The sequence below is a fragment of the Calypte anna genome, chromosome 1 (genome assembly GCF_003957555.1).
Source record: "Calypte anna isolate BGI_N300 chromosome 1, bCalAnn1_v1.p, whole genome shotgun sequence".
Lineage (NCBI taxonomy): Eukaryota > Metazoa > Chordata > Aves > Apodiformes > Trochilidae > Calypte > Calypte anna.
In genome coordinates, this window is record NC_044244.1 from 49,939,827 (window position 1) to 49,954,088 (window position 14,262).

The 14,262-nt window shown below is 36.8% G+C and overlaps 1 protein-coding gene across 6 annotated transcripts in view; it reads left to right on the forward strand.

Moving 5' to 3' along the window:
* LOC103531423 (putative RNA-binding protein Luc7-like 2) overlaps positions 1-14,262 on the forward strand; it is a 36,978-nt gene that overhangs the window by 11,811 nt on the left and 10,905 nt on the right. For all 6 annotated transcript variants that reach the window (XM_030469294.1, XM_030469315.1, XM_030469286.1 and 3 more), the window contains 4 exons: positions 10,735-10,833; positions 11,657-11,767; positions 12,391-12,534; positions 13,642-13,818. In XM_030469294.1, coding sequence (XP_030325154.1) covers positions 10,735-10,833; positions 11,657-11,767; positions 12,391-12,534; positions 13,642-13,818 — 531 coding nt within the window. The remainder of the gene's footprint in view (positions 1-10,734; positions 10,834-11,656; positions 11,768-12,390; positions 12,535-13,641; positions 13,819-14,262) is intronic.

Consider the following 14,262-nt stretch of genomic DNA (forward strand, 5'->3'; position numbering starts at 1 on the left):
CTTTGTCTGGGGTTGGTGTGACCAAAATGTGGGACCTGGCATTGGCCTTGTTAAACCTCATCCAATTGGCCTTGGCCCATTGATTCAACCTGTCCAGGTCCCTCTGCAGAGCCTTCCTGCCCTCAAGCAGATCAACACTCCCACCCAACTTGGTGTCATCTGCAAACTTGCTGGGGAAGCACTCAATCCCCTCACCTAGAGTGTTGATAAAGATTCTGAACCAGACCAACCCCAAAACAGAGCACTGGGCCACACACTAGAGACGGGCCGCCAACTGGGCTTAATGCTATTGCCTGCAGCTCACTGGGCCCAGCCATGTAGCCGGTTTTAAACCCAACAAAGAGTGTATGTGTCTGCCATGAGCCACCAGCTTATCTAGCAGAATGCTGTGAGAGATGGTGTCAGAGGTTTTACTGCAATCCGGGTAGACAATGCCCCCAGCCTTTCCTTTGTCCACTAGGTGGCTCACATGGTCATAGAAGGAGATTATGTTGGTTAAGCAGGGACTGCCTTTTCCTGAAACCATGCTGGCTAGTCCTGATCCCCTGGCTGTCCTTCACTTGCTGTGTGAGCAAACTCAAGATGAACTGCTACATAGTTACTTTAGGCACCAAAGTCAGGCTGACAAGCCTGTAGTTCCCTGGATCTTCCTTCCATCCCTTCACGTAGAGGGGGTCACATTGGCAAGCCTTCAGTCATGTGGGACCTCCTGTCATATCACAAAAATAAGGTGTCTTGAAATTAATGTGATGTGTTTGGCATAAACTGAAGATAATTCACCCCAAAGCTAATGATATTGCACCTATTTACTTAACTTCAAGTCATTCTTTTTTATAAGTGAAAGCAAATTATAACAATGCTTTATTTATCACTGCATAGATATATTTTTATTTTTAAATGTTTTTTCCATTACCATCCAAACACAGGAAGGTATTCTCTTCACCTCTCTGTTACACTGTCCAGCATTTTGGTTGTGTGATGAGCAAAATAGCTCATGGTTTGGGGAAGATATAGGAAAGAACAGTGTGCCGTAAAGCATACAAAATCATTGGTCACAATCCACAAGAAGAAACTGTTAATAGATTAATTTGATTGCTGTTCATTGTTCTAATTTCTGTAGGCAGAGATTTCTAGAATGGCTGTTTCTAGCAAGTTTTATCTTTAAAGCTATCAAAGTCATTGGTATGATGTAGTAAATAATACCTCTTATGGTGCAGACCAAGTAGATAGATTTGGTCTGTTTACTCAGCTTCGTTGTCTCCACTGAAAGTTCTCATGTGTCTCACGCTGGGTTCTGCAGCTGCTGTTGCTGCTCTTTGAGTATTAAACTAAACTACTTTGTGAATATCAATCTCTCTTTTTTTCTTCCTCATAATGCAGTTAGTCATCAGACAACAAAATGTTTTCCACAATGTAATTCTGGGTCCAGAAAAACAATAATTATTTTCATCTTTTTAGTGGGGGGAGTTGTAGAAAGAGACAGGTATTATCTGACCCACATGATGTTCTGCTGGTATAGTCATAGATCTGAAGAAACGGACCTTCTGTCTGAAAAACAGTTCTAGAAAGGGCAAGAGGAATTTCTTGACTTATTGGTTTACCATTAATTTGGAAAAGGATTGTGGAATTTTCTGCAGAGTTTCGATAGGAAAACTTCAATGTATCTTCATGCTCAAGATCTGTAGGTAACAAAGAATGAGTAACTTTTTAAAATGTTTTTAAAATATTATTTCAAATCCAGCATCTTATGCTTCTCAACGAGTAAATTCTCTGGGGACAATTAAAGTTAAATCTCTTTAAGTGATAAGATTATCAGTAAAATATTGGACATAAATTGTCTTTTTTTTTTGTCTCCCAACATAATTTGCAATTCTTATGAACTGCATATTACTGTTCTCCCCGGCAAAATGCAGACTGTTAGTCCAATACACCCACTCTCAAAAAATATTCACAGATAACACAAGACAAACAAAATTACTCATATGAGTAGGCTCTGTTAATTTAGTGTGCTCTTTTCCTTAATGGCCAAATACCAAAAACTCTGCCAAGGAATTAATTTCCCTTGACAATAAAATCATATTACCCAACTTGCAATGTATGTTGGTAAAAGTAGTGCCTGTATGCTTTTCTTACAAGATTGGAAGCTTTCTCTTTGTTGTCCAGATTTCTCCATGAATCATGTTTTTACTGATTAGATAAAGTGTGTACTTGACTACTGTATGAAATCTTTTGTTATTTCTAGACTTCTTTGGAATGCTTGCAGTAGACTCTTTCTGCAGTTTGTTTGGTCAGATTTATCCTTTGGTTAACATTAGAAGCATTACAGGAAAAACAAGCTACACAAAATAATGGAGTTTTGTGTTCTGATAGCAACCTTCCATTGTCTAGATGTGCAGTAATGCACAGCTTCCTACTTTTTTGAGCTTCCTTTTGTACTTTCCTATCTTGGTTCCTCAGAGTAGTTTGTATTTAAAGAAAAGGTTAATTTGTCTTTGAAGGAGCCTTAAATATTTTAAGGTGTGTGAAGCTCTAATAATAAACGGTATTTTGAAGTATCTTTTTTTTGTCCTTCTAGTTTCTGGTTTTGTAGACTTGTAAATACTAAGTGAAACAGTCCTAAGTGTCTCGGTGCCAAGAGATGGTTTTGTGTCGTTTTGGGGAGAGAAAGAGAGAGAATGTGTTTAGATGTTTTTGTGGTCTGCTTCTAAGAGCAATGGAAATAATGCACTGTCTGAAAGACACAGGTAGAATAGTGAGTCCCAGTAGCAAAAAAGTAAACAAAGCTAAAATTGTAACATCCTTTTTCAGTTTATTATAATTACAAATCTACTGTGCTCTGTGATTATCTTTTTATTTTAAATATGTTTTGAGGTGAGGCAGATAAATATGTAAGATCATAGAAATTACTTGTATTCAGGGTTGTAGATTCAGGACGTGATTTTAGCAGTGCCTCTCAAAAACACTTTTTCATTTTTAACTTCTTTTTTTCCATCTTTTGGTGCTCTACTTTTTCAAAATGATCACTTGGCATTAGTTTACATGTATAGGTTGATGGCTTAAGAGTTCTCCTAATCATTTCAAGTTGAGAATTTTCTAATGAGAGATTAGTATAACACTGTAAACCCGAGCTACTGGGACACACTGAATAATTTACCACTAAAAGTTACTGATTTTTGTTTAAAACTTTAAGTGGTCTTATGGGGTTTTTTGATGTTGTGGTGGTGATGTTTTTTTCCAAATTGTGGCTCTTGAGTTATTTTTCATCAGTGTTACAAAAATGTCCATTCGTATTTTTCTGAAATACGAGATTACAATTGAGGCTACATACACAGGAGTCAGGAGACTCCCCTGTAATAGTACAAAACTATTAACATTGTCTGGATGTGAATGACGTGATGTCTTTGGGAGTTTTTACAAGATGTGTAAAAGTGTGTTTTCTTTATCCTTGTATGTTTCTGAATGAGTAGCTAAGTACTAAGTAAAATTATAAGGTGGGAAGATTTCAAGCAAATACCTTTAATAAGGTTAAAAGTAGTAATGTCCTGCATATTTCTAGTAGCCTGTTAGATATTTTCAGAAAGCCCAAGCAGTTAAATTTCTGCAACAATCTGGCTTCTTTACTAGCTCTGTTGTGCTTTCCTATGGAAAAAAATGTCACAAATACTCTATGTAGTCTTGTAAACCATGGTTGAGAAACTCCTTTCTGCTCAGTGGATTAACGTAATCTTTGTGTTTATGTGTATTTGCTGAGAAAAATTGCTTGCATTTTGTTTAGACAATATTCAAAAGCATGCTCCATCAGCTCAGTCCTGCAGTTAAGCATATCTTTAGGTACTCCTGAATACTCAGCTCTTCATGTCTCTTGCTGACAAACTGTATGTATTGAGACCTTGGTTTAGCAATATTCTTTAATATGTGATTAACTTTAAGCTTATTAGGGATGGAACTCAGTTCTAGATTAGGCCATCTAAATTTAGGTTTCAGCTGAGGAGCTGTTGGTTGAAGCTTCCACAGCAGACAGAAGGCATCTAGGCAGTGGAGCCTAGAGAAGGATTCAGTTCACTTGCCACTATATCATGATCAAGGTGGGCTGAATTAATTTAGGCTCACTGACTGGACTGTTTAGGTCTCCTTTTACTGTGGGAGAGAAGTTTGGATAGTTCACACATCTGCAGATAGGTGTTAGTAAACTATGTTAATTTGGAGTTGTTTCTTTGCCAGTAGTCCCATTGGCTCAATGGAATTGTTTCCATACTTGGAATTTAGGTGTGCTGGTGAGATTATTTGCTGTAGTGTTACAAAAAGGAGGCATTCTGCTTGAAGGCATCAGCTTTTCAGTTCAGAACTTATTTGATCATGTAAACTGTTTCAGCTTTGCAAATCAAATTACATTAGGCTTGGATAAGCTAATTCTATTTGTAGCCTTTAGCCCAGTGGTGATGTATTGTAAAGTGCTGTGTTGTCCCAGCAAGTGTCAGTCTCTGGAAATGTATTCCTAATTTCTTTAAACAGTGTCAGGAAAGTGAATTAACTGTTTGTACCATATTCCATTTTAGTGGGCTTAATGTATCTAGGTGAAGTTTTCTTTTTCCCCCCTACCCCTCTGTATGGTTATGTAATGTCAATGTTAATATACTACATATACTATATAGTCAGGGTGTAAGACCACTAACATATCTCATTAAATAAGAAAGACATGCTAGTTTTGTCTTTCAATGAAGATTTATTCTAAGGACTTGAAGTCTTAAAAGTGAGAGAGAGGTTAAAGGGAGAAATGTCTTAGGAAGAAGTATTACACTTCTGAAGATACTTAGAATTTTCAGTCTGTGCTAAGGACTTTAAGAAATTAATTTCTACTCTTTTTAACTCAGAATTTCTTTTGTGCTAGTGAAGACCTACAGAAGTTAGTCCTGTTAGTCAGTCGATCAGAGGATGTGAATTATATATCATCCTAAAGGCTCCCTTTCTCATCATGTGTTACCCATAAGAAAGAACAGGCTTTATCACAAGTCTAGAAATACGTCAGAAACAAAATTGTTAGTGCAGATGAAAAGTGAGTTTCATAATAAGATCTCATCAAAGAGTCTATCTGCAACTTCTTTTTATCAGTAGCAAAAATGTCCTCATATGGACCCCTAAAGTTGCCTTAACAGTTTGATAAAGGCAGAGATCTGGGTCCTCCAATACAAGTTTTCAAGTCATGTCAGGTCTTCCTAAGCAAACAAACAAAAAAACCCTTCTGTTGTTGCATCTGAACTACATGGGTACGGGTGTCTTTATTGCTAAAAATATAAGAATATAATAATAATAGCAGAATAGTATAATAATAGAATAAAAGAAAGCAATTATGTTCTTTTAATTATTGTAAAATAATAGCATAATGAAAGAATTTTCTACATAAGCACTGCTCATAGATCTTTAGAAGTCTATCAAAGATGCATGCTGTTTTTAGAAGCATTGTTAGTGTGTGCTAGTGTGTCACACTTGGCTCAGCATCAGCCTCCTTTGTGTTTTATGTAGCTTTGTCTTTTCTTTGCTCTTTTTGTGCTCCATGTAGAGTACATTCAGTAACCTAATCTCTGATGTCAAAGGAATGTGTAATACTTGTAAAAGTACCAGAATGTGAATTTTGATGTATGTAGCTCAAGATCTGAAAAGAAAGCCTTCTTAATTTCATGCTGCAGAAACAGCGTCGCATCAGTTTAGTCTCTGGTTCAATTATTTGTGTCAGCTTCATGGAAAGCACATCTGTTCTGCCCTTAAACTCTTTAGATTGAATTGTGTAAATCCTTGGCCAGCTCTTCCTTGTCTATTCATACATAACTCGTGTTTCTCTTACTTTTAGTACCTGATTTGATTGAAGCAGAGTTATGCATATTTGTTAAACTAAATGGATGTAGTCCCTATTTCTGTATTAATACCAAAGGCTTTCTATCAAATTTGTGGATGGAATAATGACATATTATTACTAAGTTATTTCAATATGAAGTTGTTTGGGATGAAAGACCAGTTGTCTAAACCTCAATTCTGGGAAATCAGGTAGCTTTGATTGCCTGTCTAACACTGAGGAATAAATAAAGTATAACAGAATATTTAGCAAGTTATTAGTAGAAGGCAGTAGTTTCTTAAGCAGAGCTCAGCAACAGCAAAAGGACTGTGTATGTGGTTACTTATACTATTTTCTAGGCTAGTTTTCAGCACTTGTGTGAAAGATACTCCAAATCAGGGAAAGATGACCAGCATGGCTGAACAGAGAAATCTTGTTGCAAGTTGGTAAAAAAAGAGATTTTGTGGCCTTTGGGAATAAGAGCAGACCACTCAGGCGGGTTGCAAAGATGTTGTGTGGCTATGCAGAGAGAAAATCAGAAGGGCCAAAGCCCAACTGGAAATTAATCTTCCTGCAGCTCTCAAAAGATAAATGTTTTTATAAATACATCAGCAACAAAAGGAGGACTAAGGAGAATCTGTACTTTATTGGGCATAGGAGGAAACATTAAGGATGAGGAAAAGGCTGAGGTACTTAATGCCTTCTTTTTCTCAGTCTTTAGTAGTAAGAACTGCTGTTTGCTGGGTACCCAGTCTTCTGTGCTGGAAAATGGATGGGGAGCAGATTTAAGCCCCCATAATTCAATTCATAACTGTTAGTGACCTGCTAATTCAGTTCTCTGTTAGTGACCTGCTGCACCACTTAGACAAGTCTATGGGGCTGCACGAGATACACTCAAGTGTTGAGGGAGCTGGCAGAAGTGCTCACCAAGCTGCTTTCTGTCATTTACCATCTGCTCTTGCTAACCAGGAAGGTCCCAGTAGATTGGAGATTGGCAAATGTGACCCTCATCTACAAGCAGGGCTGGTAAAGGGATCCAGGGAACTTACAGGCCTTCTGGTTTGACCTTGATACCATGAAACATTACAGAGCAGATCATCTTGAGTTCCACTATGCAGCACATGCAGAACACCAAGCAGTTGGGTCCAGTCACATGAAGGGCAGGTCCTGCTTGATAAACCGAGTCTCCTTCTATGATGAGGTGACCTGCTTAGTAGATGAAGGAAAGGTTGTGGATGTTGTTTATCTGGGCCTTAATAAAGCCTTCAGTATTGCTTACACGGCATTATTCTGGAGATATATGGCTTATATATATATGTGTGTGATATATATGTATGGTTTATGCTGGTATAGTCTTTGCTGGGTGAGAAACTGGCTGGGTAGCCAGGCCAAAGAGTAGTAGTGAATAGAGCTTAATCCAGTTGATGGCTGGTCACAAGTGGTGTTCCCCAGGGCTGAGTGTAGGGGCCAGTTCTCTTTCATATCTTTGTCCATGATGGTTGAGGGGATAGAGTGCATTGTCAGTAAGTTTGCAGATGACATGAAGTTGGGGAGGAGTTACAGTTATATCTAACGTGGTGACTTGGGTGTCCTTACTTTTTTTTATTTGCCTTCACTCCACTGTAAATCTCTAAGTAGTTTAAGACTGTCTGAAAGTCAGCATATTGACACTGAAAAATAGTGGTGTATGTTCTTTTTAAGCCTGTATTAGTAGCTTAATGTCTGAACATTAGTCTCTCTCTCAGTCATCTTCTGTTTCAAATGTCATTGATCATTAAATGTCTGACTAACAATGCTTATTCTTTGCTTGTGGGGGAGGGTGTGCCTTGTCAGCAAATTTCAAGGTGGACATGTGGAAAATACTGTCTTACTTTATCTTCTCTCCTTTTTCATCTGCTGTCCATCTAATAGCAGCTAGCTGTATGAGACAATAATACAAGCTGCTTTCTACTTAGTAAGGTCCTCATCAAGCAAAAACTTTAGTAATGAATTATTCTCAAGATATATAGTTTTTGCCTATTGTAATACACCTTATACCAGCAGAGGAGCTTTTTAGACTGACTTTGCATGTAATATGCAAGCTGGTTAAAGAGTTTTAAATAATGAGGGTTTTTTTGTATGTCTCTATACATTGAGGTTTGCTAATAGAACTTTTAAGGCAGACCTGTAGTAGTAATATTTCCACTAAGGTAGGTGCTTTCAGGTGGTTACCTAAGACTAGTACAGTCCCTGTTAAGAAGCAGTTCCAACAATGATAGAATTTCTCTAGCAGCAAAGCTAATGAAAAAGAATTCTATTCTCTTGTACCTGCTAGTTCTTACTCCTGTGTTAAGCTCCCATGTATTCATAAGGCTGCACTCCGTTGGATCAAAGAGGAGGGGGAGCCAAAATTTCCTGTCTTTTGATCGAGACATCACATGAAAAGTGATCCTCCCTAACACCTCCCACATTCCCCAAAATTCCTGCTGAAGTTACTTAGGAATTTCTGAAGTGGCATCTTGATACTGTAAGAGATCCCTGATGCTCAAGTCCACTTTTACGTTGCCCTCTACATATTGGCAGTTCATCTGTTTGTGTGGCTGCCTGACAAGTTGGACAAAGGTACAGTGCTGAAAATTGCTTCTTTTTGTTTGCCAGGATACATCTTGCCCAGTCAATACCCAGACTGTGTTCAGCTGCCCAGGCCAAGCATGTGCATGCGCCTTCATGGGGTGCCACAGTGCAATGATAAATGGAAGACAAATTTTTTCAGTAATAATGCTGTCTCAGAGTAATTACTGACCTTTCAGGTTATGGATTTAAAATTTCCAGCAAGAAGACAAGAAATCATAAAATCTGAGTCGTGGGCGAATCCAACCTGAGCAGAGGGAAAAGAAGCATAAAACTCAAAGTGAACAGAATTCACAGGGTAGTATAGTGTGATGGGAGTTTATATCATTAATTAATTGGTAGTCTATGCAGATTAACATATGAAAATAGCATATTTCTGATGCTGTGGCGGATGTGTTTCAGGCTTTTTGTCACTGTATTAAGTTCTGTTAAAATGTGTCGTTGGCCTTATCAGTGCATTTAGAACTGAGTGCTTCACTTAAGACAAGTCTTTGAGTTTTACAGTTAAAACTTCTCAGTGCAAGTAATTGATCAGCATTGTGCTGGTTTTGACTGGGATAGCATTAATTTTCTTCATATTAGCTAGTACAGGGCTGTTTTGGGTATGGATCGACAACCTTTTAACAGTTTCAGAAGGATTTAAAAATGTTTAATATACATGAAGAATGCTGCAGTTTAAATAGTGTCAGCATCTAATGACTTGGAAATAGATATCTGAAATACATTGTTCAGCTTCAAGGTCTTTGTGGATTTGCATCGGTTAACAAAACTGCTGAGTCCCTGTGTATTTGCAAAAGGAAAAGCCATCTTTAACACTGCGATCAGCTGTTTTTCAGAAAACAGATTTATGATGGGTCAAGGGTATTTAAATAACTACAGTTTATCGAAACCTTTGAAGCTCAAAATTGCCTAATTTAATAATGTCTTTTTTGTGGCTAACATTTGAAGTAAACCAGCAACTTTTCTTAATTTTAATAAATTTGTTAATATCTAATGATTTAAGAATTGGAAAACAATTGGTGTTTGGATTTTTTTTTCTGTATTTGAATCTTGAATTGATACTTATATGCAAGTATTATTTTTTAATTATTATTTTTTAAAAATGACAGCAACACTCATTTGGATTTGATACCAAGTGACTTGCAGCAGTTTCTGATTTAACACTCATATTTTATTTCCAAAACTCACAACACAAGTTATTAATGATTTTTGTTTGGGTTCTAAAACTGTTATTAAACTACAAGAGTAACAGCTTTTCCCATCAGAGTTCAGATTCTCTTATGTACATTCAGTGTTAAGCAAGGATTAATTTTTCTTAATATTAGGAGAGCAATGCCAAGAGCAGACTTAACTGAGACTGCTGGTTTTGAATGACGCAAATAATAATCACTTCTAATGACTGTACATCATCCGGTGCTTTTGCAGAGAGGGTGTCTTGGCTTTGTTCAGTTTTGTTCCCATGATAAGCTGGGGGCTGGGGTTGGTTTAATTTAGTTTTTGACAGACTTTCAGGAAGCAGATTGAATTGGAATTCCATATGTGAAATGCAAATTTCAATTTTATTATTTGTTATAATTTCAGTATTTGTTACCTCATAAGATCCTGTACAGTCTTCTCTGTGGTGTTGTATGCAAGTTTAGTGATACAGACTACTTACTTTAAGTTAATATTACCTTCATGCCCATTCTAGAGTAGTTTCAGATTACAAGTAAAATAACCTATATTTTTCTTCCCTGATTCTTGAACATAGTCCAACACTCAGCTTGTCTTCACTCATCTGCAAAATGTTTTGCTGGGATTTGATTTTTTGCTATCTTGAAATGCATCAAGATGTTTTTAAACAGCATTTACAGCGGCACCGTGGTTGTAGCTATTTCAGGTGATGAATCTAACTGGAACACATAGAGTGTGTGCTGACACTTCATGTCAAGCATTTGACAATTTAATTGCCAGTTATTTGCAAGGAACCTGGTTCTCCTGAGCTGCTCTAATTCACTACTGCAGTTCCTTTTTTGAACTTTTAGTAAACCATTTTTGCAGGACATGAATGATATTCTGAATGCAAGCAGCCATCACAGTAAGCTAAGATGCTTGTTCTGGCTGCTTTTCTTATTTCTTGATTTGTGCATGTTTATTAAAGATCTGATATTGTCTTATAGTTCTATTAAACTGCCAATTTATTCCCACAGAGGAGATGATTTGCTTTGGAGTATTTAACTGTTAAAAAAAAATCATGCTTATTTCATTCCACGTGACTTCTGAAAAGTTATACCACTTTCCCCTCTGTCTCTTTTCAGAGAATGGACCTTGGAGAGTGTCTGAAGGTGCATGACCTGGCATTAAGGGCAGACTATGAAATAGCATCCAAAGATCAAGATTTCTTCTTTGAGCTTGACGTATGTATTTTGTCTTAATTGTGGAAAGAGGATAATTTGTGTTCATAGCTGGATAAATTGAGCAAAAAAGCTAAGTTTTGTGCACACAGAAAGTAAGTAAACTTTTGGAAAGTAATTTTATAGAAAGGGGAAGAGTAATTCTTGCACAAATTTGTGCAAATACTTAATTTTTCTTGATAGTCACTTCTGCCTTCCAGAGAACAAGTTATCTTAAGCCTGGGTACTGTCATGGTATTATCAAATAGCAACCATATGCTAAGGCTGCATATGCTTTGAAGAGAATTGTGTTTATTGAAGAAAGTAATTTTGTATTGGGGATAACAAATCATATGCAATGTCTCAGAACACTGTAGTTCGGGTAATATGGTTTTGAACTTCCAACCTAGGAAGCTAATTTTCCCCAGGACAAGAAAAGCTTGGGTTTTCTGTTGTTTGGAAGAATGGTGTTTATATGCCCAGTGGCTTAAAACAGTAGTAAAAAAATTTTAAAAGTTACAGTATGTATTAGCTGGGTGGGGGGAACCTGAATATCCTTTGAAGAATTTTAATGAATGTTAGAAATGCTTATTTCTTAAAGAAGACTTGAATTGAATTCACTTCCAAATTTCTGCAAATGTTTATAACTATGACAAGGTATAGGTTATGATTTCTAAAATGTTGTGTATTAATGTCATTAGTCACCATAAACTGCTAGATTATTGTTTTACAAAGGTTCACTAATGAAAACATAGAAAAGTTAAGTCTTAATAAACCTGGAAGGCATTAAGGCTAATGAAATATTTGTGTTCTTGACAGCACTGATCAGTGGTTTTATTGATTTTAGGCAATGGACCACCTGCAGTCATTTATTGCAGACTGCGACAGGAGAACAGAAGTGGCTAAGAAAAGACTAGCAGAAACCCAAGAAGAGATCAGTGCTGAAGTTGCAGCTAAAGTAAGCATGTAAAACCAGTGATGAATACCTCTTCAAAATGCCTCTGTTTTTCTAAAAAGCCAATATAAGGCTTTGACACGATACCCAATCTGAGAGTACATACAGAGGAAGGGAAAAAATAAATCCTTCCCAAAACTGCCTTTAAGGAACAGAGAGGAGAACACAGGGAAGAGACCTCTGATATTTTTGAGTCAAGAAAACTTGACTTTGTGATACCATGTCATACAAATATTAGTAATTCTTATGCTTATTCAAACTTTCATCCATATAGTAGACAAAATTTGATGTGCTTTTCACTAAGTCTTCTAACAGAAAAAACTTCAATAATTTTTCTGCCCAGTTATGCACATACTAGGAAGAATGGTGGTACAAATGTTAATTGTGCAAGGCTATGTAGTATAGACAAAAATGTGAATTACTTGAAGTTTCTGCTCTCCAGCTTGTATATAAACTTCATTGTTCAGTCTTTCTCTGTGTGTTTTTGTGAGGCAACTTCTGTTTCACTTTTACCTGAAGCAGTTACCTCTGCATGTTTCTTTTAATTCTCTCCTCCCAATTTTGCATATAGTGACTCAGTTGTAGTTCAAATTAAGCATATTTCCCATATTTCCTTGTCTGTCAAGGCTGAAAGAGTTCATGAATTGAATGAAGAAATCGGGAAGCTGCTGGCCAAAGTAGAACAGCTTGGAGCAGATGGGAATGTGGAAGAATCTCAAAAAGTAATGGATGAAGTGGAGAAGGCTCGGGTAAAGAAGAGAGAAGCAGAAGTAAGTTGATTGTTTAAAGCTTGGGGGATAAAAAGGTCAGGGACCAAAATTAGATCAATTTGCATCTGTAATCAAGGTGGTTTGTCTGCTGTCACTTTCTTGCCTAATTGCTTCATATGAAACTGAAGAATTTGCTTTGTGACATCCTATACAGTTTCTTCCTTAAATACAGTCCTGTACTATTAAAACAATACTTCAGTAGATGATGCATTTATTTTAGTTTGGCTGTAGTGGCCAGTTGTATTCATGGACACTACAGCAATGTTTGCCAGACTGATTACTGTGATGACACAGTTTTTGCTCTGGCAACCCTGGTATGCCTCCTGGTGTGGCTCGTACTGGAAAGCTTCAGTGAAGCAAGCCATTGTCTTCATTAAAGATAATTAGGCAATGGATTGTGCATCATGCAAGTCAAAGTGGTCCTTTTTGTAATGTTCAGGTGCCAGAACTCAACAGGAGCTTCCGTGTGTTGTATTTCACCAAGATACTTAAATAAATAGAAACAAACATGCAGTTGGTTGTAATAGTACCGGAGGGGTTGTTGGCAGTCTTGACTGTCATCCAAGTGTTTGAACATAAACTTTGTTCATATAGCTAGTTTAATTAGTGTCTAAAATACAGGTAACTATATACTCAGAAAGCTACTACTGTTCAGTATTAAAACTGGTGTAATGCTTTCATAATAGGCTAACAGTAATTGTAGTTTTGACTTCCTTGTTGCAAATGAAGTTTTTCAGCCTATACACATTAAGTATACACTTGTATATATATATATATGTATACTCACCCACCCCCAAGTGTGTATATATTTATATATACCATTAAGTATACCCTTTATATGTACCTAAGTATAATGTTAAGGTCGTAGCCAATTCACTTGTTTAATTTGCAAAACCAGTTGCTGTTGTCGTGCTTTTAAATCTGTCCAACCATCAAAGTAAGTAACCTGCCTTATATCTTTTTGCTTTATGAATAGTGTGAATTAACAAAAGGGTGTGATGGTGTAAATTGTATGAAGTTATCAATTTCTAGTATACCTTTGGTAAAATGTGATCTTTGTATTTTTGTGCGCTGAAAAGAGGTAACAAAATGTGTTTTTTTTTCTAGGAAGTATACAGGAATTCTATGCCTGCCTCCAGCTTTCAGCAGCAGAAGCTACGGGTTTGTGAAGTGTGCTCAGCTTACCTTGGTCTTCATGACAATGACCGACGACTTGCTGACCATTTTGGAGGAAAACTGCATTTAGGATTTATTGAAATAAGAGAGAAGCTTGAGGAACTCAGGGTAAATCATTCTTACATCTTTGTGTGTCTGTATACGTGTACTTCTACTTAATTATTTGCTAGGCAGCCCTACTGGAATATTAGTTTCTGGGGGTGTGATTTTTTCTTTCCTTTCTTTCTTTCATAATACTTCAAATTTGGGGTTTCATTAGTCTACAAAACGCTAAACATTCTAATTTAATATCAGCTATCTGGATAATTTGATAAGATGACCTCTGTTGCACTGAGGTATTTTAGTATACACGTTCCAAGTAATGCATCTTGGAAACAAAGAGCCAGATTCCACTTGTAAAAAGGAGAACTGTGTTTTCCATGACAGTGATGTTAATGGGTATTTAGCAGTCATAGGAGATAGCCAAATGAACTTTATTTTAGTGGATTGAGTGGCTTAAGGCAATAATGAGACTCCTTGAAAATAAAAGAATATATAGTGGGACTAAGTGAA